At 40.4% G+C, this 26,832-nt stretch overlaps 1 protein-coding gene across 2 annotated transcripts; it reads right to left on the minus strand.

Annotated features, from left to right (window-relative positions):
* Positions 1–9,757: 9,757 nt before the first annotated feature.
* On the minus strand, positions 9,758–25,753 carry FAM81A (family with sequence similarity 81 member A). 2 transcript variants are annotated; one of them, XM_053988412.1, is made up of 10 exons: positions 25,534–25,753; positions 23,199–23,584; positions 21,813–21,880; positions 20,214–20,487; positions 19,318–19,436; positions 14,259–14,388; positions 13,011–13,117; positions 11,768–11,903; positions 11,193–11,388; positions 9,758–10,798 (listed from the first exon to the last, which is right to left on the minus strand). In XM_053988412.1, exons 3-10 carry the CDS (start codon positions 21,857–21,859, stop codon positions 10,659–10,661), a joined length of 1,149 nt encoding a protein of 382 aa, XP_053844387.1. In that variant the 5' UTR covers positions 21,860–21,880; positions 23,199–23,584; positions 25,534–25,753; the 3' UTR covers positions 9,758–10,658. The 2 variants fall into 2 exon arrangements, with proteins under 2 accessions (XP_053844387.1, XP_053844386.1); XM_053988411.1 differs by having other exon boundaries at positions 23,199–23,588.
* Between the last annotated feature and the right edge of the window lie 1,079 nt (positions 25,754–26,832).

Here is a 26,832-nt window from a genome sequence, read left to right on the forward strand (position 1 = left end):
GATTTGTCTGGTTTTACTCTCTACATAGAGCATCTACCTACCTAAAACTGTGTCTCTGCTTTTGCTAATTTACATAAGTAAACCTTAATTTTTTAATTTAAGCTATTACTCCCATTAAATCTTTTGGGATGCTTAAATAAAAATTCCATGGGTCTCTTTAATGGCTGTAATTCAAGGCTATCTTTTTATCATGGTCAAATTGTTCTTCTGGATTCCTCGTTAATTGTGAAGATAATGCAATGTGGCAGGTCAGAGGCAACAATGACATTGCTAATGCCAGCCTGCAAGGATAGCCTGTAAGTAGCTGAGATGGCTTGAATATTTTGAGTAATAATTTAATTTATCTGCTTGTTGATGGATTGTCTGTGGTACTGATTTTTATAATGCAAAAATGTCAATGTTTTCTTGATGATGATCATAAGAAAATGTTAGTAATAGTACTTTTTTTAAAAGCCCTGCAGTGATTTAGAGCCTATGTCATACCTTCTGAAGAAATTCTGATTGCCTGGGAGCTGCATTCTTAGGGGGACCAAATACATTTGAATGCCTAAAAGTGAGTTTTCTAAGCAGGCCACTGCATTTTATTCTTTGCAATAAAATAAATAATAAATTACCAAACTGTATTTGAAAATTTTACCTTAGCATTGGTATTAATTATAATTTTTAAAGTTCAAATATAGTGTAACGGACACATTGAAAGTGTTGATTTTGAAGTTGTGAATGTCCAAGTGCAGAAATGCCCAGTTGGATGTTTCAAGGACAGTTTGCCCAGCTTTCCCTGGCAGAGGGAGCTCAGCTGAGCAGGCTGTGTGGAAGGCAGGCACAGGTGCTGCAGGCTGCCCGGGGCTCTCTGCTGACAGAAGCCTGGCCACTGCCCTGTCTGCGTGCTGCCGGTGTTCCCTGCACTGCAGCCTGGCAGGGACATGCTGCTGCCCACTGCTGACCTGCTCTGGAGCTGGCAGCTCAGGAAATCCTCCTGTGCCTCAGACGGGTCCTGAGCTGCTCTAGGTTTCTCCTGCTTTTTTATCCTGGTGTACAGTTTGTGTGGTTGGTGCATTGTATTGCTAGATTTGGCCCCAAATTCCAGTTTCATTGGAGCATTTTCCTAGTTTTGAAGAGGAAGTGACAGGATTCCTTTAGGAGGAAGAGAAAATAGATTTGTTCTGTGAATGTGGAAGTGCCCAGGTGATGAAGGGCAGGATGCTGACAGGTTTCCCACCTGAGGGAGACTGACTGGATTTTAGGATTTAAGACAGGAACAGAAGAGACAGAGGTGCTATCTTGAGAGCATTGGCTTTATTACAGTCTTGGCATTCTTTATATATATACATATATTCAGCTTCTTTCCCCTTTTTGAGTTGAACTTGTTATCTGCTTAGCTAATATGGCTTCTCTTTAATGAAAGGATTAACTTAATTTTTGATTAAACTTTAGTGATATTTGTTTTGCTAGGAAAGTAAGTAATTGCAGAACTGCTGATTTTAGGGTTCTTTTATCTTTTTTGTTTTAATAACATCTGGGAATTCATACACCATCTTATTGTTGGTGTTAGCACATATTCAGGTTAATAATTTAGGAAATGTTCTCCTGTAATTCAGGAACTAAACTAATGAGAATTATTGGGATATTTTCAATGCATCCAATTTCTTCCACGGGGACTGCATAGACCATGAAGAAAATTGGAATCTCTTTGTCAAAGATGGGGTTGAGATGCAAAGCAAGTTGGAAAAGATGACAGCCAGGTAGGATTTGAATTTTTCTCTTTGAACATCTTGCTAGAACCACATGATTCTAGAGAGTCTTCTTTAGGAAAATTCCATTAAATTGAAACAAAATAGGACTGAAATGAAGTTTGGTAAAATATTTAGCAGAATTCTGCTTCTCAGTCTCCTCTTCATTACTTTAATGGTCAGGAACTAACAAAAGGAACCCAGATTCCTTCCAAGCTGTTCTAATGTGTGAGCTCCCCAGTTTCATTAAGGTGCCTGGTAGGTACATGTGGAAAACTTGGAATAGGCTCTGAGAAGAGCATTACGTGGGTGGAGAGCTATCCAAGGCAGACTGCTGACTAAATTCTGGGAATACATGCAGGACTTAAGGGTGCTTCTCTCTCTCCATTTCTGCTAAAGGCATCCGTGCCCGTTCTGTCTGGAGTGCCTTATAGAAATGGATGCAAAATTCACTATGAAAAATGAGTGTGATTGTTTCAATTGATGCTTGTATTACTGGTGGAATTGGGTCTTAATAACAAGGCATATTTATGTGTATGGCATAAACTACCACTAGTTAAAGTATATGATCATGGAATGTCCAGAGCTGGAGGGCCCCACAAGGATCATCAAGTCCAACTCCTGGCCCTGCACAGAACTGCCCCAGGAGTCCCCTGGGTCTGAGAGCATTGTCCAAATGCTTCCGGAACTCTGGCAGGCTTGGTGCTGTGACCACTTCCCTGGGGAGCCTCTTCCAGTGCCCAGCCACCCTCTGGGTGAATGATGACATTGCAAAGGCATTGTTATTTCTAACTGCAGATTATCCTATGTACAATCAATTTCCTGACTTTTCTGGATGGATTCTGTAAGGTTAAGCTGTAAGGTTAATCTGGGACAGAAGCATTCCCCTTCCCGAATGCTTTTTTAAGACAGACCAAAGAACGTGTTCTTTCAATGAGTGAAAAAATGATTGCTGTCTTTAAAAAACATTCTTTTCTCCTGGGAGAAAGTTTTATTCACCATAAGTTTATTTTATTTTTTTTCCTTTATAATAGGGCATTATTTATAAAAGTTCTTGAAGTGAATCACAGAATTCCGAACTTTGAAATTCTCTGCAAATAGCAATGAAACTTGCCTTAAGTGTAAATGAGCAGCAATTTAAATATTAACTATCAGTTGATATTTCACATTGCTTCCCACATACTCATTTGTAAAACAGTCAAGCTGCAAGCTTTGTATAAATAGCATTTACTTACTGCCATGGTTTAATTGAAAGTTTGGTTAACGCTGGTACACAGGAGCTGGTAGTGACTGTTACACTTAGCTCCACTGTGTAGTCTTGAGAGATGACTAAAATTAATGGTGTGCCATTCCTCTAACCTGAATTGTTATAATCCCTGTCTAACAGGGATATTATAAAACTGATAATTTTTTATCATTTTTTATCATAATTGTTTATCAGCAAAATTGTATTGGTTTGCTTACACATAACTAGATTGCAGCAAAAACATGTTTACAGAGTTCTTCAGCTTCTGGGAATTTGAAACCATCAGATTCCACTGTGGGTGTATTAAAGATAGTGGCTAACCAGACTTCATTAATATACAAATTAAATTGCCTTGAGTAAAGGAAGAAAATTAGTCTGGAACACTATTTTGCAGTATTTTCTTATCAGTACCAAACTGGGCCATTAATGTCTCTCATACCTTTTTTTTTTTAACCTTGTGCAGAGATAGGGATTTGACTGATTGTTACAAGAAGCCTTAGGGGGAATAAAACATGTTCTGGGACTAGGGGTTGCTGGCCAATAGTATAATTAAAACCAGAGTTACAGAAAGGTATCTGACAGCCCAGGTGAGCCAAGCATTTAAAATATGTTTTGTGCTCATGAAAACCAGGTTCATCATGCACAAAGTGGCAAATTTGTTTAGATGCAAAATATAAGATGTATTTTAGATACGACATGTAAATATGTGTAGACATTTCAGTGTTAACCACTATATGCTTCTGTAAGCCAGAGTATACATGAGTTGAAGTTGTTAATCATTTGTAATTAGTCGCAGTCATACCACATGGCCAGAGAGCCAGACCCTCTGCCAGTGTTCCTTCAGGCCTCCCTTGTGCTGCTGCCTGCAAGTGAAGCAAAAGGCTCTCAAATGAGCATTGCTGGGTGCTTTACTTGTTTATCCTTCTACTTCTGAATGACAATTAAAATATCTTCTCACTGAAAATCTTGCTGTTCTGTTCCTAATGTAATGTTCCCTTGAGCTTTCCAGACGCACACACAGATGATTATGTCAGTGTGCAGGTGGCTCCATTCCTGTCCCTGGTGCTTAAATCTTGCCTCAAATCCTTCCTTGTTCCCCTGTAGCTCGAGACTCTCTGGAGCCAGTGATAGGCAGGAGGAGTTTCACAGCCAACATTAAATGTATGAAGTGTTCAGGTCTCTGCCTAGGCTTTGCTCTTGTGTGTCAGACAGATGTCTTATTTGTGGAGATTCTCCTACTTTAGTGTGCTTTACTGGGAACCAAGCTGTAGTGATGCAAGGGGAGGAGGGCTTTTTGCCCTGCTGTGGTGTTTGCCATGTTCATGCCCAGTTGTGTCAGGCAGTGCCAACCTTTCCCCAGAAGACCTCAAGTAGATTCACCCTTAACTGAATCTCAGTGTTTGCCCTGGTTAATGGATTTGTCTCAACAAGTGCTGTCCATAAGGCATAATCTTTTGACTTAGTGAAATAATTTGTATGACTTTTCCTGGGGCTTCCTACCTGCTGAAATCCTTTCCAGAGCTGTCAGTTCTTGCAGACATGCAGCTTGCCTGCCTGCCTTTGCCTGACAAGAATAGTGACATCAGGTGGCAGTGGGGCCTCAGGGTCAGAATAATACTCAATTCTTTTGTCACTTTTTACTCTTTTTTTGTTAATTTAACATGGTGTGGATGTTATTGCAGTCTGGGCAGCCTGATAAATGTAAACAATTAATTTACCACTTGGTAGTTTACTGAAATTAAGGGCAGAGCTATAGATATAGACTGAAATTAAGGGCAGAGTTATAGATAATGGGCCCAAACTAGCCCAAAATCTATCAGGAGATTCAATATCCCACCGCTGTACTTTGTCTCATGCTGTCACTATTGGATTTTCCTTATCTCCCCTCCCTCTGGAAAATGGAGATATATTACTAAAGTAAACGCTGATAATATTATACTATTCATTTTTTGTCTTGCTAGTCTACAATAACTGGAAACCCCAAATGCTAAGATTTTGCTGTTAATAAAAGATCTTTTCCAAACTAAATGATTCTGTGATTCTAAGATACCAGGAGACAATACTAGAGACCAGCAATCCCTTTTGTTTTGAAACATAAGATATTATAGATGCAAGCAGTTTACACTGTGAGCTGCCACATTCATTTTAGGAAGGTTAATCTCAGAAAGGAAAGCATATGTGGAATTGGGTCACAGCACTTCACATATTCAAGCTTGTGTAAGATACAAAGTGATCAATCCCCGTAAGATCTTTGTAAAGTGAACAAGGTTTATTATTTATAGTAGTAAACAGGCTGGCATTTATCTTTTCAAAGCATGGCAGTGGCATAAAGTATGTTTTAACTTTTGTTGTTTCCAGTTATTTGCATTTTAAAAGCTCTGCTTTGAATCATTATGCTTTTCTTGAATTTAATGATTTATATAAGACAAGATACTTGGAATATACTGGAATTACAATTCTCAAAGCTAGTGAGGAATGAAAGAGCATGGACAACATGGAAATTCAGTGTTATTTATGCAGCTGTACATCTACTCTAATAAGCAATTATTGAACCTCTAAGTTATTCTTAGTGGAGATGGCAAGATCACAAAGGCCACCTGGCAGGATGGGTGCCTGCCTTACTGTCCTGCTACCATCAGGAAGCGGCAGCACAACAATGTGACAGCACAGGCACTGAAATACGTCCTCATTGCCAGCCTGCCTCAACTTCACTCACACAGAATGGAAGCCTGTTTACTGTGCTGCCATTAGAAAAGGAGCCTTAGCAGGAGCTGAGGTCAGGTTTAATGAGAGTCACTCTTCGGAGCATGTGCAGCAGTACATAATGTGTTTCATTGTACTTCCTACTAGAAGCAAATCTCCTTTCTCCTCTCTCACCAGTAATCCCTACTCACCCTCTCATACATTTCAGTTTTTTTGTATTATGACAATTACTACTCAGTTTTCTTCTTAAACTTGATCCTGGTTCTCTGTACATCACTGAGCTCAAAGCATGTTTTCACTGCTCTGTGCCAAAAAAGTCAGGGCTCTCTCACATATTTTGTGATGCTTGAGGCTATTCCACTGTATTATTTATTGAGATAATCCTTGCATGGATTGAGAGCAGCTCTTTGTGCTGGGCCCAGAGCTTCATCTGGTAGTAAGTGCTGAGGTTATCCTGTGCTCTTTCAGCCCAAGCCAGTCTCAGAGCAGGAGGCAGTGCTGGAGGAGCCTCTTCTGCACGTCTGCAGCAGTGTGAAAGGCATATTGCTCTTTCAGCTGTACATTATTTAAGATCTAGTGCTTTAGAATTGTCCTCGATTTTTTTTTCTGGGTTTGGGAGTTTGTTTGGGATTTTCTAATGGTTTGTGTTGACCAGAGTTCTGCTGACAGAACAGGTAGCAGACAGATTTGGTCCTTACTCAGCATTCTTCAAGGATTGTCTAAAGAAGCATCACAATCACTCTCAGAATATTTTACTTAATTATTGTGATTTTACAGAGTGACGTCTTTAGAATATTCTTTTTTTTTTTCCTTTTGTCAAAGTACATGGTAATATTTCCAGCCCCGTCCCAGTGGGATTGCAGCATCTATGGATCACACAGGTTCCTCGAGCCCCGTCCTTCACTTGCCAGGAGTAACAGTGACACCCTGTGGCAAGCTGGGGAGAGGCCGGGCGCCCAATTTCCTTGGTTCCTTTCAAATTTGCCTCCGAGTTTCTTACCCGGCAGGGAGCGTGACAGGAGGAATTCCTCCCCTACACATAGGAGGGCTTCATCAGATTGTCATCTGTCTCTTATTAGACGTTTCCATTAGTGGAAGACATGTCTAATGAGCACTTTAATTCATAGATACAGAGAACACTCTGCCCCAGACGGCCAGATGCTCGTGGAGGTGGAACACAGAACAGAAATTGAGAAAAGAAGAAAATTTTGCATTTCAGTTTAAATTGATGTTACAGAAATATACTGTTCTTCATTATCATTCAGACTGCTTTTCTCTAACATGGCAACAGTCTATTGAACTATATCAGATTGTAATGACAAAGATATCCACAGTATAAAGGTATCCACAGCACAAAACTTACTACATAAACAACTGCAGGTGGAAGTTAGGGTCATCCTTTCAACTTCTTACTCGCACCATTCCTTTGGTTTGTTTAATGAGTATAAACAGCACAACTGCTCTGTAATTACTGACATCATTCTGATTCCAGCCAAGTCCTCACTGCACAGTACCATGGTTCTATTGTGGTATCACATGCTAATGTACAAGCCATGTACCCCAGTTAAACATTTTCCAATGAGTTTAACTTATGACACTCAGTATGTGCTACATAGCTGACTGAATAGTATGGTCTGCACACTGCAAGTGAATTAAGCCTCATGCATGTGAAATAGTTGACAAAAGAAAGATTTTAAAACTTCTTGAGAGCAAATGGTCTGCTTTTGGCTGCTTTGGGGATTTTGTGGTGGTGGTTTCTTTAGGCTGGGTGTTGCTGGTTTGGTGGGTTTTATATGGGTGTAGGAAGGAGAAAAAAATTAAGAAATATTGGGCAAATATCCCTGTGAAGCTTCATTTATTATACACAGATTGCCTTAAAAAACTAATGAACAGACAGGAAAGAATGTAATAAATTAGGTTTTGTGTCCTCTGTGCTTGAAATTTAAGGCTATTATGTCTTGTCCTAGTTTAGATATTTGGGTGGCAAGGCAATCTTCTTTAAGCAGTGGAATAGACTGCATTAATCAATGTCTTATTCTTAAAATATTGTTATAAGCAAGTTACAGAAGTGTCTACAGCAAATATTTTAGGTAGAGTTGGGTCTATTTCAAAGTGGAGAGGTGGAGCAGATGACTTCCTAAGGCTCCTCCCAGTCCTTCTTTTAGTGAGTTTATGGTTGTGTCAGTGAACTTTGTGATTTAAACAGTATTTTGTGCACACCTAGTATTATACTTTCCCAAGTCTCATTCTGTGGCTCAAGTGCCATCCACACAAGCACTGCCTCAGTCCCTTGTTCCTTCGGTGGCCTTGGCAGGCTTGCACTTGGTGCACAAACCCAAGACTCACAACATGAGCACTACAAAGAAAGCACATTATATCCACTATCAAAAGTGGTGTCCCTGAAGGACTGGAACACAGGAATCCCATTGGACATCAGCATGGAAGGAAAAAGAAAAAGGGCAGCTGTGCTTTCAAGCACTGCTGTTTCCTTCTATTTGGCTTTACAGGATCTCTGCAGGTCAGCTTTCAGAATCAGTTTCCATTTGGCAAAACCAAGCTTCCATAGCTCAGTGTCTGCAGCACTGCCCTGGTGGCTTCACAGTTGCTCCCCTGAGGGGATGCTGTGTCTGAGGAGAGGATTTTGCCCTGACATGTTAGGATGGTCAGAGGATTCTCTCCCCTGGACTCCCTTACCGCATGCGAGCACTCCCTGGCAGACAATGCCCACACGTCATGGCTGACCTGGGCCTCCCTGCACTTGGCACTTCAGAGATTGAAGACACTGCTTGGCAGGTTGAGTATTATTTTATTTGGGCTTTTACTTACTTGCTTTAGCTGAGATTTAGGAAAAAAAACATTTTTTAAGGCAGAAAACATAAAATTGGATAGGGTTTCATGTGGTGTTTTGTATCTGGATCAATCACACAAGATTTTTACAAGAGAAACAATTTAATAAAGTCCTATATAAGTGTTTCTGATTCCTTGTATGCTCTTCATATCATACCAGATTTTCTCAGGTACAGACTTTCAATTACTGAATTTTAAAATTATTCTGGTTTTAGTCTGTCTCTTTTTGTTTCTTTCTTTGCTATTTTCTTTTTTTTTTCTTTTTTCTTCTTTTTTAATAAAATACCAGTGATAGCTTTTCTACTGCACATGGCTAAATATTCAAGAATAAATAGGAATACATACAGGAAGTAAGATTGAATTTTGAAGACAATTCCTGAGAAATATCTACAAGCATTTAATTGTCTCTCTTTAGGGAACTGGGCTTTCCCCTTAGCTGCCATTGTAAATATATTTCACAGGACATGGATGATAACAAAGCTGCCTCTGGTATTCCTGGTTTGTATCAGAGAGCATTGGGAGCCAGAGCTGCAAATGCTTAATGTGTCTTTGAGACTTCAATGACTTTCAGCTATTGAGGAAGTGAGTATAAATTTAGGTGTTAATCCTGTAAAGATGTATGCATTTACATGATTTCTACATTCTACACTGACTTACTGAAGTTAATGACTGTAAGTTCTTGAAGCAGTTTTTAAAATTCTTTGTTTGTTTTATATATGATGACTCTGTGTACCAAAATGTCTTTTATGGAAGTGATATTTGCCACTGATTTTCCAACTAAAAATATATTTTTCCACTACTAGCTAAATGAAAGGTCAATAAAGGTCAATTAAGGACTGTGTAGAGACATCCTATTAATTTATTTAGGTTAACAATACTGTAAATTCTGTGAATTAATATTATTTTTGTATATTAATTACTGTTAATAGTATAAATTAATAGGATGCTGGATAAAGTCTTTTATTTTTTCATGAGGGTTTAATCCTGCATGGCTTACAAACATGAGGAGCAATATATCATGCCATGAATGAAGAAGTAAAAGCAACATATATTTTTTTCTATCTAGATAATAGGCCACATGGGTGCTGATTTTCATATGTAATCTCATCTGGGAATGGAAATTATTATCTGGAAATAATGTGAACGCAATTAGCAATTTGAGTCTGCTAAATTATTAAAGTCTACTTAAATATGATGAATCATTTTTTTTACTTCAATGAAATTTTCTAAGTAGATCATAAATTGTATTTTATTTTAGATTAGAGTCTCCAGACTAGGTTAGATTATCACCTTCTTTTAGTTTTCAACTCATTCTAAGTTTTTATCTATATAATGAAGCAAGTCATAGGAACACATGCCTAGTAAAAAATACCCTATATACATCTTTTACCTTGTGTCACCTCCCCTTGGTTATTAATTTTAAAAGGTTACAATACTTAAGACCATGTAAGTTGTTTCTTATGTTGTTTATGAATCATCTAAGTCTACAGCTACATTATATAACACCACCAAGTTTTCACACACAGGATATTTGCAAACCTAAACAAAGATTTTTTGATGTTGTCTTGATTTTGAAGATTGGTCTGTTTAGTGCCAATTGTGTCTTCCCAGGAAGTCAATTGTAGAGAAGGTCACTGTAAAAATGTCCATTGATTTCAACTAAGTAATTTGTATCAAGGTGGAGAACCTTGCCATATCCATATGAAGCAAATGATAGCAACTTGCCTTTTTTTTTAAGGTGGAGGGGTGCAGGTGCATATAAAAGCATATAGCTGCCTGATCAAGCCTGCAAAACTGGAATGCCTTTAGCAAACTAGGTGCCAGCTTCACCAATGTATTACTCCAGTTTTACACAGTGCTAAATTTCCTGACAGCAACTGGAGTGGTGCAGTGGCAAAGCAGCACCTCAGCTCCACAGGCTCATTGCCAGTTATCCAAGAACAGCTTGTATTTACTGCTGTGAGCAAACACCTGTGCAGCAGCAGCAGCAGCAGCAGCAGCAGCAGCAGCAGCAGCAGCAGCAGCAGCATGTCATTTGGTACATGCAGGTAATTGGCATTACAGACTGGAACAACACTGGAGTCTGCCCAGTTAGCCAGGTAAACACTAATCTCTCAGACAAAATCTTGCAGTCATGGTCCAGCTTCTCCCCATCTTGGAACGTCCTGCTTCATTTGGTGGATCTGCTTCTGTAGTTCATCTCTGTCCAGCTTCATTTTTGCTTCTAGAACTTGCCGTAGAGACCCAATGCTCTCATAGATTGCTGCAAACCCTAATTGCAGGTGAGAATTAACATTAGTTCATCATGAGGAGCAAGAGTGTCACATCATTGCTACTAGAATGCACTTCCACAATGCCCTGCTTTGCTCTAGAAGCACAGCAAAAGTTCTGAAGGAAAATGGGGTGTAACTGTGTGCTGCCCTGATGGCAGCCCAGCTATGGCTGTGCCTGCTCTGGGGAGAGCATTTCTAAGCTGGTTGTCACCCCTTATTGCTCTGATTTTTGCACTTAGTGAAAATCCTTCTTAATGCCACAGGTGTAGCCATTACATCTGCCCCAAAAGTATTTAAACTACTTCGATAAAAGCAAAGACATTTTGCATATTACTGTGAGTGGATCACTGTCACCACAATTCAGAATAAAGAACTGGATAACTATGGTCCTACCAGCATTAACTTCAGCTTTCATTTCTTTTATATCTTCATTTATCTCATTTTGAAGTTTGACAATTCGAATATTTATCTTTTCTTCAGTCTGTTTTGCTTCGTGTGCCTCCATGGTTATCTTCTGCATTTCTTCTATTCTCTCAATTTTCTCTGCCATTTGGTTGAATTTCATCTCAATACCTCTCTCACTCATTTCCTGGAGCCGGGAAACAGAATTTTAATGATTTACTCTGCATGTGGAATAACAGTGGCCCTTTTTAAAATATGAAGTAGATACTGATTTATCATCTTTTATCTGGAATTCAAAATGTAAGGAATTACAATTTTTCATAAAATCATTTCAAATTGCTTGATTAGTGTAGGTTAAAATACTGACCTATTTAGCCGTGATCAGATTCATGTAAAGATTCTCAGGTTGTAGGTATTACACTTGATATCAATGAAGAGACTTTGGCATATTCTGAGGCTATCTGAAAATCTTACTCAAATAATATCTCAATTACATCATCTTAGTTATTAATAATGCTCTTGAATGCTTCCTGAGAAGGATTATAGGACATTTGAATGAAACTTACAGTGCTTTCCTTAAAAGTCAGTGAGAGTTGGTCGATTTTTTGCACAAGCTCTTTTTCAGTCCTTCCGTGTTCCTGTTCCAGCCAGCTCCGTGCAGACAAAATCTGATTGCTGAGCTCCTCAATAGCATCTTTTAATCTAGGAGCACAACAGAAATTAGCAGAAACAAAAGAGAAGAACTGGTCATTCAACAGTGACTTTTTATGAACGTGTTCATAAAAACACAAAATGGCCATTTAATACATTCTTCACACCATATTAAGGTGAGCCTTTGAATTTTAAGGCTATTAAACTGGATATGGTAACATTGGTTTAGAAAATAAAGGTAAAAGTTCACAGCAAATTTAGATGAAACACATTACAAAATTTGTATCATAGTAGATGAAAATTCTTTGTGACATTGAAAACAGAATATGATCATCCATCCAGATGATAAACTTTATGTACGTATGTATCAAATCCAAGCATAGATTTGGTAGCCACTTATTCTGGTGACAATGCTGGTTCCTGTAGATCCACTGACATTGCCTATACCCACCTCAACTTTACACCAACCAATTGTGTCAGGGAAACTGTTTCTTTTCTCCAGTGAATATGTGAAACCTGCTTTGCAGGAGGATGGTGATAAGTAGTAAGAAATGAGGATGTGGATGGCTTATACCAGGACTGCTACTGAGTGAAATGCCTGGACAGGAGTTAACATCTGAATAGAATATAAGGACCCCATGTAATGTCTGGTAGTACAGAGTATCTAATCACTAATAATTTAGGTATTTCAGTTGTATTCATGTTTGAAGCCAGCTTAAAGCAGTAGCACTCTGTGAGTGCTGTGGCTTGCTTTCTGCTTGCTTCAGTTGAACTTTTTCCCCTTCCCTGGACAGCCACCTCCAGCATTCATTGCTTCAGACAGTTCTTATAGAAAGGCACCAGGCCACTCTGACAAAAACCCTTAGTTGTGTCCTTTAATACAAGTTCTGCCTGAGTACTTAACTAGGAACTTAATCAACATTTTGGAATTGCCTAACCACATCAGGGGCAGAGTTCTTGGTGAAAGCAAGTCCTCTTGACCTCTTCACAGTCAGCTTTTGTAATATCTGTGGAGCAAACACACATATTCATAGAGGTTCCTGCTTTTACAGGCCTGAAGATTATACCAGTCAGACTGGGAAAACTGAGGCCAGACTGGGAAAATGGAGGCCCTACTCCCAAGGAACTGGCAGCAGCAAGGCTTCCCTAGGCACTTACTTTGTGTCCAGAACTTGCAGCTGTTGGTTGCTCTCTTTGTAGGCAATCTTCAGCTTTGCTTCTTGTTGCATTATCGATTGCTCTACTCTGCTCAGCAGATGAGAAATCTGAAACAAAGTTCAGAATTCTCTATTTTTCAACAATATTTCATCACAGTTTCATTTGGGGCATTTTCATAACAGTAGAGGAGGTCTAACAGAGAGCTCACTTTTGCTAACATTTCAAAAATTATTGAATTTGCATATTTTACTTTATCATGACTATCATACTATCTCTCAATGTGAAAGTATCAGCATTTTGAAAACGCTAAATTTTTTTGCCTTAAATAATGTGAATAGTTTCACCTTGAAAATCTCTGCCTGGTCCCCCCTTTAGAGAGCTGAATTTGCATGATCCATACATCTCCAAGTTGCCACATAATCAGAATAAACAAGTGCCAAAGCACTCCGCCAGTACTGAGGGATGTGCTCCATCACTTTGTGTGTAAGGGCCACTGCAGCGATAGAAGTGCTGGGTTTAACTGGGGAGAAGTCATAACTACATGAGAATATTTGTCACCGAAACAACCATCCCACTTTCTCAAAGCATACTGTTCTGGTTCACAACAAGATGCATGACAACATGCTCCTGGCATGCTAATGTACTACACTGAGGCTTCTGAGGAAAGCAAAGTGCATTTTAGCCTTTTTTTACCCACCGCAAAATGAAGATGTAAAATACTTTTGTTGACCAAGAAAATGGGAAGGCCTTGAGATGTGACATTAAGGAAAAGGATTCTACATATCTCCAAGTCTCTGCTTGTATCTAGTGCTCACTTCCATTCTCAAACCCAATGGAAGAGAAACCTGAGAGACAGATTAATGGATTCACAGAACCCAAAGCCAGTTTTGTTTTGCAGACCTTCAAAAATTGTGTTCAAATACACATAGGATCATCCTGGGAAGGCTGAAACATACAGCAAGAGATACAGAGGCTTGCATTGTTGTAGTTTTGTTGAGCATGTGCCTTTACAAACTAATCCTTTCTACACAGATGCTGCAGGAAGAAATTAAGGACCTTTTCCAGTTAGAGCAGTACAGTAATGCATCTAGGTTCCAATGGTCAATGTAATAAAGACTGTGAGCAGATACACCTCTCCATTTTTAAAATCTGTGACCTCCTAGGATAATAATTAACAGCAATGGAGTCTGTGTGAATTAGACTAGAACTCTTACCTGTACAGGGATTGCCTTGGTCTAAATACCATACCTGTATTTCTGCCTCTTTGATTTTAGATTCTAAGATCAGCTTGGAGGTGTGTTGGTCTTTACTTAGACTCTGAAGTCTTTCATATGTAATTTTATGCTCTGCAGACAGCCTGGCTAACCCAGCGTCACACCTGTTTGAATAGATAAAAAAACAAAGCACCAGCCAAATAGAATATAAGGTCCAGGCTTTTAAAATTACCCATTGTATACTGCCCATTTCTGTGGAATTCCTGGCTGGCTAGGGAAGCAATGTCTTTGAGACTGCGAGAATGGTAATACATCTCATAGTGTTCAGCAAACTCCCAAAGAGACCTGAAGGTCAAGTAATCTGATAAACAAATTCCATTGTTCTTGGCACTAACGTGATATGGGTAGGCTGTGTTATCACTCAGGGAAATCACATCAGAAATGCAAAGACGCAGAATTTCATTTCCATGTCTTTTTGTAATACTCCAGAAGATATCTGGTAAGGTGTGTATGCATTCCCCTACATGATTAGTAGCCTAAATAACTGAGGACCATTTTTTCATTATTGTAGCTTTGTATTTTTATTTGTGAAATAGTAGTACACAGCTAATATGTGTAGCTAACAATGTGGGGCAAATTTTATGGTTCTTAGTCTTTATTTAGGTGAATAAATAAATTGTCATTGAAAGCAATGGCAATTTTGTCTCAGAAAAAGCTGTAAAATGAAGTCCTGGAACATAATAATTATTGTTTCCTTTTGTCACATTGGAACACTTCTTGATGCTGTAACATTTTTAGGATAAATATGCTATAGAACATGTGTGTTTTCTACCAGGTTTTTAAAATAATTTGATCAGGTGGATTTCATCTACAGTAATGCATTAAGGGCATTGACTGAGCTGTAAAAATATGAGTACTGTGATTTCAGGAATAAGACCTCTGTGAAGTATGACTCATGTATATATATATATATTTTTTTTTTTTTTAATTTTTTTTTTTTTTGCTAAGGGAAATATGTAATCATCAGTGTTACCAAATTTGATCTAGGAAACTGATGAGGAACAGACAGCAGTTACAACTTTAGGGAGAAAAAGGCACTAAAATGGAACAAGCTGAGGCATGTTAAGTCATTACCTAAACCAGTGACACACTTTGTCATCTTTTTAGTCACATTTCAGTTTGAAGGCTTTCATTTCAACATGCATTTTCATCACCTCAGTTACAGGAATTGCCATTATCATTAAACATGAAGGGAAAGTCACAGCTAAAATGACAAAAGGAGCATCTGCTTATTACTATGGTACAGTTCCAATACGAAAATAATCAGTAATGCAAAATAGGCATTATAAAACTTGAGGAAATTAATTTCTAGTGTAGCAGTTCAGCATTGTGAGACCTGTTAGTAATATCTGCAGGGAGCCTGGCTAGGGTTTACATATCAGTGAAAAGCTTTTAGGGCTCACAATCAGGCAGTTTCTTTAGAAAGATGAGAGAAGCCAAATGTCTCCATGTCATTACAATCAGAGAGAATCAGAGGAATGGAATCCTCTGCATCTAGTCACCAAAAGGTTGTGGCTCCAAAAAATGGTTGTGGCTCCAAAAAATGGTTAGTTTTGTTTCTCTGAGGCATGGCAGAAAATATAAAAAGCAACAGCTTTGAAACTAATGAAGCAAAATTAATCAGCAAGCACCTGTGAATGTTTTTAAAGTAAATTAGTGTTTTGGGTTTAATCACAGAGCATTTCTCTTCTTCATGGAATTCAGTTATATGGTCAAAGGGTTCATGTAGTTCCATGGTAACTGAAACATTAATATTCTGACTGTGTGAATTTAATGTCTGCCAGGTATGCATAGATCAGATTATTTTGGTTTATCTTCTATATCTGTTGTATACACTCACAAACACGATTGGTTTTGACCTGGAAGAAAATATTAGTGTTCAGCATCAAGGAAATCAAAAGACGAGTAGGTGCTCCATTCAGTATCAGTGGGGCATAGATAAAATGAGAACTGCCAGTACTCTGCAGCTGGCTGCTATAAGCATATGCTGTAATGGTATGGAGAGAGCTTTTAATGTTCCTGGTTTATTACAACAGGAGACGTTTCAATTAAAATGCCAGTGTTTCAGTGAAAAACAAGTAGCTGGAGAACAAGTAGTGAAAAGCAAGTTGAAATGCCACGGGGGCACTGGGCAAGAGCAGCAGAGCTGGTGGATTGTGCTGGCCTGGGGCAGGGAGCCCAGAGCTGCCCTCGTGGTGCCACCTCCCACACAGCAAGGGCCAGGGCGCAGCACATTTATTGCTCTTGGGGAGATTGTCAATGTGGTGCAGCCCAGATGCATCAGACTCATAATCTGTGCAGCAGGAAAATCTGCCTACGTGTAATGAGTCCAGGTTGTCTGAAATGAATCAGTCTATAATGTAGATAAAAAATTCATCTATATATGCAAAGTAGGTCCAATTTGAACCCACATAGTTGCCATTTCTCTGGATGTTTCAGCTCTCAGGAAGCTTTTATTGAAGAGCTATTGCTATCATTCCAACCAGGCTGCTGGATTTAAACTTTCCATACAAATACTCATTATCTACAAGTAATTCTCTAAATAAATGATAAAGCACTAATGAAAGTTATGATCTTTTATCACTAGAAAAAGAATTGGTAAATGTGTATAATATAAAATTGACAACATAAGAGACAGGAGGCTGGAGAATATGATGTACTGGCATCGATCTAATTTTCTGCTAATGCATCGCTGAAATTTATAGAGATAATATTTTTTTCTTAAAGTTAATAATAATGGTGATTTTTAGCAATAATTCAGGGCTGTGATAATGCTTTACAAATTCACCAGTAAACTGTGCTTATTGAGAAAAGATCCAGAGACATGAGCTGTAATGTGTAGTCTGTCACCTTCTGATAGCAAAATTAGTTGATTCTGTGATGTGAGTGAGGTATGTTGGAATCTCACTCCTGCAGAGCAGTGGGGAGTGGGGTTTGGGGCTGTGCTCCAGAAATGCACGTGCATGTAGGGATCCCTTGTTCCCATCATTAACAGCACTAGCCCCCAAGAAATAATGAGAGAGATGTTTGATGATATATTGACATGTTACAGTACAGTTGGTGTTAGGAAATAAACACCCTTCTCTCCAATATGGAACTTGAATAGGATGTTTAGTATGCATGAAATTACTGGAACGGAAATTTGACCAGAATCCTAAGATGGACACTAAAGTTATTACATGACAAAGGGCTCATGCTTTGGGATTTACTGTCTAAGCTGATTCCCACTGTCCTGCATGCTGCCAGCCTGGAGCAAACACAGCACTCAGAGCTACTGCAGCCTGAGCCTCTCAATGTACCTTTGCTGTGGCTGAAAGCTGATGCACAGGAAGTTGGTAACCCACACTAACTTGATTGTGTTTCTCATGTTTCACTCTGAACTCATCTGAAAGCTAGCAGCACTAGAGGTAAAATTACATTAAGTGATTAAAGTGTATTTTATATAAGGAACATTGGCTATAGTAATCAGAAGGTGTTTATCTCAAGGAAAGTCTCTGTATTGTGCCAAAGACAAAACAAACCACTGTCTTGACCATAATCTCCAGTTAGTTCTATAATCATTATTCACTGGAACACTAATTTCAAAGTGGAATATGTTTGTAAATAAAGGCAAATTAGTTTCTCTCATGGACCACTGCTTTAAATTGTTTTCTCATAAAAGGAAGACTTTTTTTCCTCATTCAGGGATTTTTTTTTTTAAGAACATGCTGAATAGAAGCATAGAATGCAGTATGGAAGGTAGCACTTAAAGGGCAATAAACTGATTCTCTTACTGGAATGAATACAGATAACCTGCATTCATCACACAGTCTGACATAAGGCACATGGGTATAATCTCATTCAATTTGCAGATAAATTGCAACCCAGGCACAGCAGAAGGGTGGTGCCCTAAGGAAATAAAGGAAGAAGCCCTGGCACAGCCTGTGCCCATCCCCACCCTCCCACACCAAGTGCTCGGGCCAGGACAGGGCCCCGCAGTGACACTCATGCCAGCACAAGTTTCTTCTCTTGGGTTCCCTGACTGAGGGCAAAGGCACCACACGTTGCTTCCCAAGGTGTCAGTAACAGTGCTGCTCCATACAGAACCCCTCTCAGGATGTAGTATGATCTCAAAGTATTTTTATAGAAAGAAGCAGGAAGATCTAAGCAGGTACATTTTGGGATGACTTCTCAGCAGGATAGATACGTGTATGTGTATCTTTCTATCGGTTTTTCCATCAGTTTTTTGATTTGAAAAAAATAAACTAGTTTATTTGTGTTTGCTAAAGGATAGTGCATAGCTTACTAACTGTTTAATTTTTTTTGAAACCTCTAAATTATTTTCTACAAAATGGGCAAGTATAACTCCACTGAAGTTATTACCCAAGCAGCTGTAGGCCAGGTTATGTCCTTTTCCTGTAGCTTACACATCCTCTGCCTTTTGTGTTCAACTTTACAGGCACTTAAGCAAATGTTGTGCTGGGGTTTGTAAATGTGTCATTGATGGCACAGCTAAAGTCTGTGTGGCCGCAGAATTGTAAGCAGGAGCTTTGGGCAGCCTGTGAAACTTCTGTCACTGTACAGTTTTCTGTTCCTTATGTGTCATATAGCCCATGTGGGATTTAATATGGCTAACCACTAACTGAATGTGCAGATTTTTATTTCTAAAATATATGCAAAAATGTGCAACTGTTTTGTTCTTCACAAGTGCAGATTGTTCCGTGCTGCCTTTATAATTGTGCTAATTAACGTGTTTCAAAGACACGAGTCTAACCACCGTACTTTTTAAAAGCTGAACCAAATCCAATTTCCTAGGGAATTTGAAATAATTTATTTAGAACTAATTTCAGGAATTTTAGGAATTAAGGGTGATATTGTCAAATTTAATATGTAATAGTGGAATGCAAAGCATTATTATTCATTTTCTTGAAAACGCAGAGCAAAATTATCCTTGGAATTTTGCCAAAGTTGAATTCAACCCATTATCATTAATACTTCAGGATTAAAACAAGATTAGCTAGCCCCCAAAACACAGTTCCCATGGGGACTTTTACCTTGCAACTCTTCCCCGAAGATCTCCTAGGCCAGAAAGCTGCCGCATTTCAAGACTCTTCAGGGTAGAATTTGTTCCATAGCTGAGATTGTCTCTGACACGTATCTGTTCCTGCAGCATCTACAGAACATTCATATGCAAATAAAACCCCAGTATGTCACATTTAATGTACACTTTAAATGTCACTCATTATTTTTCAGTAATTCAGTATCCTCAGATACCATTTTATTATTACTTTTTTCAAAGCTTTGTCTTGTAATGTACTAAACCAGATACCTTTTAGGTATTCTATTATTTCTTATTATTAGAGTCCAATCTGCATACAACTACCATAATATATATAAAGTATAACTTGACAGTGAAATGGAAACTTAAATTTTTTTTTCTCCTTTCATTTTCCCCACCACACCCCTGTTGTTCACTGCAGCAGAGGTCAGACATGAAGTCATGTGTCTGCCTAGGATTAGGTCATAAAAATGAGCACTTGGGTTTGGTTACTTCGTGTCGTCAGTGAGTCGGAAGGGAAAGAAAGTTTATTGTAGAGCAAAGGCATTTCCTAGTGTTTATACAGCACAGCCTTTGGACTGAAGTTGAGCTGGGTATTAGTGTCACATTAATTCATTTTTCCAAGATTTTCCAGTGCAGCTTTTGAAAGCAAGCTTATTAGAACCACAAAGGCTCCTGTGTTTATATGCTAATATCCTGTGCTATTTTCATAGCCACCGAAAGAATTATGTAATTTGCAAACACTTTTTCAAGTTGTAAAAACAATTTATAAGCTTACTGGATCTTCAGACCTTGTCTGACCTTTACTTATCCCGTGGTAAACTTTGTTAGGAAATTAGCAGCAGTAAGTAGCTGAGATGGCATGAGTGCTGTGCAACATTCTTGCCATACCTCGATGTCCCGATTGAGCTGCCTCACTATCGCAGTAATGTTTCGGATGTGCTCCTCCAGGAGTTGCCTTGCCAACCGGTCACCCCCCCCTTTGTTCTGCATTCTGTGCAGCGTGGAAACAATGTCCTCCTTAATGCGAAAAGCGTGTTCCACAAGAGCCGCTGTTGTTTTCTCATGGCTCAGGATTCTGTCCTCCAGCTGATCCACCAGGCTGGCCGATGCCAGCGGGACCGCTGTCAGTGCCTGGCTGTGCAGCGGGATGTTTCGGACCCGTCTAGAGGGGAAGAATATCCACATCTTGTTAAGTACTCACACAAAACTCTGCGATGCCTTTGCACTGGAGACAGTGTGACACTGTCTGAGTACCGGCAGTGCTGGGGAGAAGCCCCAAAATACACCCACAGAGAGTGACCACTGCTACAAATAAGTGGGTGCTGTGTTGGCTACCGGGTGTCTTGGCTTTTTTTCATGGTCTTTAAGGAAGCTTACAAAAGCATGGGATCTTCAGGAAAGAACATTAGCATAACAAAAGTAGTTACAAATCGGAACCATAATTTGATTAAGAGTCCAAATTCAAACCCTTCTACTGAGTTTCAAAAGTAATGTTATTTGTCTTTACAGTTTTCAGGCTTAATCAAAACTGTAACAGTTGAAGGTAGGTATTGTAAATTAAATGAAAGCAGATCAGAATTAAAAAGGAGTAGCTTGTGTCAATCCCTTTTCTGTCTCTATAGCTAGCCTCTAATACCATACAGAAGCTTGTTCCCCTGCAAACTGGACAGGAGCATATGTGGGCATAGAAACTGAGGTGAGACCAAATTTATGACAAGCTTCTCATAGGCTTAGAAGTTAAATTTTCCCCCAGAATAGCTTACATTTGGGTACCTTGAATAATTATCTAGATTTTTGAAGAGTGGTCTGCATTGAATAGCTCCCATAGAAAGCAGTGGAGCTCATGGGTGCTGAAAGTAATAAAATGAGGCTGGTAATGCATGCAACCTTTTCCTGCCACTATGTTCTGTAAAGAATAACAATATTTTCAGAAGCATAAGTGGAGGATACAAGTTCAACCTCACTTTAGAAAAGATCTTTTTCCTAGGAACTCTTATTTACTGTGTATTCTCACTTTGTTTCCTGTTAATGAGCCAAATTAGCAGTTCAGTTTGACCATGGTTGTGGAATCCTTTGAACCCTTCAGGGAAATCGCCAGGGCCTTGCCCTGGAAGAATATACCATAGAGTTTTCTCCACCTAGGCTGAAAGAGAGGACTTATTGATAGAGATGTATGAGGATTCCAACAAAGGTCACTTTTGGCTCTTTGTTTTCACAACTCATTCCATGCTATTTGAACACTGGCTGAACTGCTCTTGGACTTCTAGTCAGTGAGATTTAGACTATTGAACTTCTTTGGGAAATGGCTAAGTAAAAGCTGAGTAAGGGCTTGTGATTTGGGCTATGATTTGAATGTTTATGGTATTTCACTTTGCATTGTACACTAATGCCAAAGTCCCAGGTCACAGCATTACTGTATAGAGGGAAATAAGAGATACATAATACTCTGCATTATGAAGATTTTTGTTTTTTTATTCCAGACTGTACCTTTCAGAAGGGGCAAGAGTTGGGAAGATTGGACTTCGGTGGGCCATTCTCTGGTCAATAATTTATGTCTGTTGAAAAAGTACAAATTGAATTACTGAATAGCTGGAACTGAAATGACTTAAAGCTTTTGCTTTCAGTGCACCTTTAAGTTAAGTGTAATATTATGCTGACACTGGTGATCTTAGCATCCAAATATTGCTAATGCAATAAATGCAAACAAAAATTAATACAAAAGAATGAAGACTAAAAACTGCTAAAAAGCTTTTTATAGTGAAAATTATACTCTTGAAAAGACAAGGTTGACAGCCTTGAAACTGAAATCTGCCGTTGACCCACAGAATTGGTTTGGCAGGGCAGAGGTAAACAAAGTTATTGTCCCCAGTCTTCTACTGGTCTCTGACATCATTAATCAATTAATAATAAAGTCTACAGGATGATCATAAAACTTAAGAAAATAATGACTGGAAAATCAAATACAAGTGTTTCATGACAGCAGATTACTAGGAGTAAGATGTTTTTCTCATAAAAGCATTGGCAGAAACCTAAATAAAACCTAAATAAAATGTGTGACATCAGTATAGTTTATTAAAATTGAGTCTTGTATTAATTTGTCTTCAAATCTAAATGACCATACTTTATGTTATAAGTAAATTCTTCTATGGTAAGAATATAAATTCTGGTTTTAATTTTTAGACACAGCCAGCCAGACTGTGACAGACATTGCAGCAGAGTAGGACTATTAAATGGCTTCAGAAAGATATTTTAGTGTCTTACTGAGACCAGTACCTGGCTCAGCAGCTTTGTCCACTTCCAGAAATTAATGAAAAATATATTAGCCTCAATCAAATCAAACTAATCTCCCCTACATAAAACAAAAAACATTTTTAAGTATAAAGAGAAGTAGTATGTCCTGAGCCTGATCTCCTTGGGAACCTAAAATCCTCACTACAAAATAAAGGCTAATGTATGAAAAGAACCTTACAATTGCTGATGAAATCCTGTGCAATGTGAGAAAGATGGGGTTATGGAAATACAATAGTCGAATATCGATAGTGAAGAAGCAATAGGGCTACCCTCTGAGATCTCAAAATGCAAAGCATGTTTGTGCTTTAGAAATGTATGAAAGAACTGCCTGAGAGCAGAGAGCAAACATTGTCACAGTGTGTGTGTTCTATTTATAGCACGGCGCTTCAGAAACTACAAATTAGAAAAAAAAAAACAGTTTTAAGAGAAGCTGGGTTGCTGAGCAGCAGTGACACCAGAGAGGAATTCAGGAGGTCTGAATTGAATTCCTTGTTCAATCTCTGATCCTGTTGACTTAGGACAAGTTATTTCTGTGAGTAATAACTCAGTTTCCCTATATGTAAGAGAGATAACCATACCTACCTCCTTGTTTAGGTTCTTACATGGCTATAAGCAAAAAGCACAGTATAAGAGCTGGGGGTCATGGTGGTGACTTCTGCATTCAAAGTCCTGCACAGACACTGAATGTCCAGTTCTGCAGTCTGCTCCTCACACTCGTCATTTCCCAGTTCTTGGATTTTTAAGGAATGCCAGCACTCTGCAAGGGGTTCCTCCTGGTCACACCACCAGACTGCAGCAGGTCACACCACCAGGCACCCAGTTCTCAGTGGGCCTGAGACCTCTGGGCCTTAACACATTTTAACCATCTTGATGCATTGAAGCTTTTAAGCGCAATTTAGCTGTAAACACAAGAATTATCCCACTGATTTGGGAAGAGCTGTGTGCACGCAGCAGCAAAGCACTGGATCCTACCTAGAAAAACAAAGAAAAAATATTAAAGTCCATACATCTAGCAGCCTCTTAGTGAAATTTAGTGAAATACACCTTACAAAAACCAGCCAAACAGTGCTTTAGTCTCACAGCCTTCAGTACCCATTTATTATCAGCTGGAAAATAATGTTTGCAGCAAGCTAAGCATAGGTTTGTATGAAGTCTTAACTCTTTCTGCCAGTCTACCATGAGAAATGCAGCTAAATGCAAATATCTGGAGTAAGTGTGGCTATGAAACAGAAGTTGCACAAATGAACTTCTCATTCCTTTCTCTTTGCTCAGTATGTGGTGAAGCATCTCATCAGATATGAGATTTCTTGATCTGATCCAACAGCCAGAAAGGGTCTAAGACTTTGATTGGCAGTTGTACAAAACTTTGCTGCAGTTTGGAGATATTTGCAATTAACAAATAGGTGTCAGAACTAATGGCAAATTCCTTCTCTATGAGTGTAATACCAACTTATACTAGTAAATAGAAACCATAGGATGTTCTATAAGAGGAGTATAATTTCACATGGCTCTTTCAATGGCAGTAAACTGGGATCAAATAAGATACCAGTTAAAATACTGGTTACAGGTGCTTGATTTTTTTTTTTAATAATATTGTTTCCTGCTTGATACTGCTATAAGCAATTTAAGTCATAATGTAGTAACCCAGTAAATTTGGGCTGACTGATTTAAGTTACTGAATATTCCAAATATACTTGTCACATGGACAAGATACAAGTTTTTTCCTATTTGGAAATGATATGCCTGATTGCCAAAAATAACAGTTCACTTGATACTTAAGGCAAGTTTTCCATACAAATGTGCAGTGCTTCCTTAGTGTTTCTTTAAATCACTCACATAAGATGTGTAAAAGCTTGGACAAAAAAACGCATCCATGGGATGTGATGAAGAGATAGTTCTAGCAATGTGCAGTTCACTCCTTGCTATTTGTGCTGTGGCATCCCTTCCCCACTTCTCAGACTGCCTTGCATGTTTATTTTCTGTGGGATCTCCATTTCTTCTGTTTTGAATGATAATCATACCTGTAGTGTTCAGTTTCCCATCTTCCATGATAATCTACAACTAATGCTATAATGTCTGCGCACCTCGGAGTGTTTTTCACATTCATTCTCACAATATGCCTGTGAGGTAGGAAGCATTATTATCCCTGAAAATACCATTTCCTTCTCTTGCTGGTAGGGAAGTGAAGCACGAGGCGGGCTATGTGACTTGCCACAAGTCACACGGGAATCAAAGCAGACTGAAATACCTGCCTCGGCAAACACTTTAATCACTCTTTCCTTCTTAAAATAGAAACCGCTTTGGTTGCTGTACAGGGAGCGTGTGACGGCACCACCCCGGGAGCCGCCAGATGCTTCCCAGTGTTACTCTGAAGTGCGCTGGGGCAACGCTTCGGAGTAAGCGAAAAAGTGCCTGTGCTGCAGCTCAGCAAAGGGATGGGTCAGAGCCCGGCAGCTCTGGGAGAACCAGCCCCGTGCCGAGCCCCTGGGCGCGGCTGTGGCACTCGTGAACACGCGCTCCGCGATGGGAGCCGGAGGGGCTCCCCCGGCAGCGCGGTGACCGTGCCCGGGGCTCCGAGCCAGGCCGGGGGGCTCCGAGCCGGGCCGGGGGCCCTCTGGAGAAATAGGTGCGATCGGCCCCGGTGCTGGCCCGTGCCGAGCCGCCGTGGTAGGGGGGATCGCGGCGGACCGATCTGCCCTGCCCTGCCCTGCCCTGCCCTGCCCTGCCCTGCCCTGCCGTGCCCGCGGATCGGCCCCACCGGGGGTCCAGGCCCCGCGGTTCGGGGGTCACCGGTGGGCGCGGCGAAGGTTGCGGGGACACGGGTGTACGACAGCCGACAGGACACCGCGGTGCAGATACCACTCTATGGCCATGCAACACGGGGGGACAGAGCCGGGCAGCCTCCGCGCTCACTCACCGGTGCTGGCTCAGGGCAGGGCAGGGCTGCCCGCCGCTCCCGCGCATCCCCGCCGCCGGCCGAGCCCCGCTCCGCTCCGGGCCCGCTGCCGCCGCGAGAGCGGCCGTTCCCGAGCGCCGTGACCGCCGATGCGCAGCCGGGGCTCCGTCCGCCCGCCCTCCCGGCCGGCTGCGCGGAGCGGATGGGATGGGATGAGATGGGATGGGATGGGATGGGAGCGGCTGGGAGCGGGGCGGCCGCCGCAGGCCGGGCTGCGGGAGCGGGAGCGGTTGCCAGGACGCCGTCACCATGGGAACGCGCTGCCGCCCTGGCGGGGGGAGCCCTTCGCATCGCCCCCTCCTCGCAGCTATTTCACGGCAGTGCCCGATCCTGGGGAAGCAGGAAGGGACGGGAAGGGCCCCGCAAACAGCGGCGCTCCCTGCGGCACGGGGGCGAGCGGCGGGGACGGAGCGGGGGCTGTGCCCGCGCCTCCCGTGCCAGCAAACGCCGGCCTCCAGACAGAAAGTTCGGTGGTGACGAACAGCGGTGACTCTGAGTTTCTGGTGGTGCAGAGGAGCCGAGAGTATGACTGAAAGCATGGGTTTTTTCAGAGCGTATATCAAATCCCGTCAGAACACATTATTAAAATCAATGACAAATATTAGTCTTGTTTATAAAGTTTCCATGTTACATTTTCAAACAAGAGCTAACGTGCAGCTTCAGTAAAACTTCATATATCACAGCAAATAGGATCCATCTGCTTGCACAGCAGAGGCGTGTCAGCTAAGAGAAAGTATTACTGGAAAAACAAAGTCCACAGAGGGTGTGTCTGCCTTCACTTTTGTTCCCTGTTTGTGTCATTCCTTGGACTTTGATATGACCACCTTGGGTAAACAAAGTGTAATTGAAATCTGAGAACTTACTGCACCAGCTCACTCTGAAATAGCAGATTGCCTCTGATTTTAGTTAAATTCCATGTGACATCCCATACTGTTGTACAGGAAAACCATTGCAGGACTAAGGATTTGGTAGATGTGAAGGATAAAAGGATTACACCATGCACACGCTATTGTAAAAAGCAAGGCGGAGTCTGAATCCAGATTGACCTATTTATTATAAAGTAGTTCCCACATCAAAGGATCAGGCCAGAGAGAAAACATGCCATAGGTGCTTTGAAAACTATGAACTGGGAGTCAAAAGACTGTAGGATAATTCAGCTTAGAATGAATCCCAGGAGAACCCTTGTCCAACTGCCTGCTCCAAGTGAGGTGATTGATGAGGCCAAATGCAGTTGTTCGGGGTTTTACCCAGCCTGCTCTT

This window comes from Vidua macroura, chromosome 12 (genome assembly GCF_024509145.1).
Source record: "Vidua macroura isolate BioBank_ID:100142 chromosome 12, ASM2450914v1, whole genome shotgun sequence".
Lineage (NCBI taxonomy): Eukaryota > Metazoa > Chordata > Aves > Passeriformes > Viduidae > Vidua > Vidua macroura.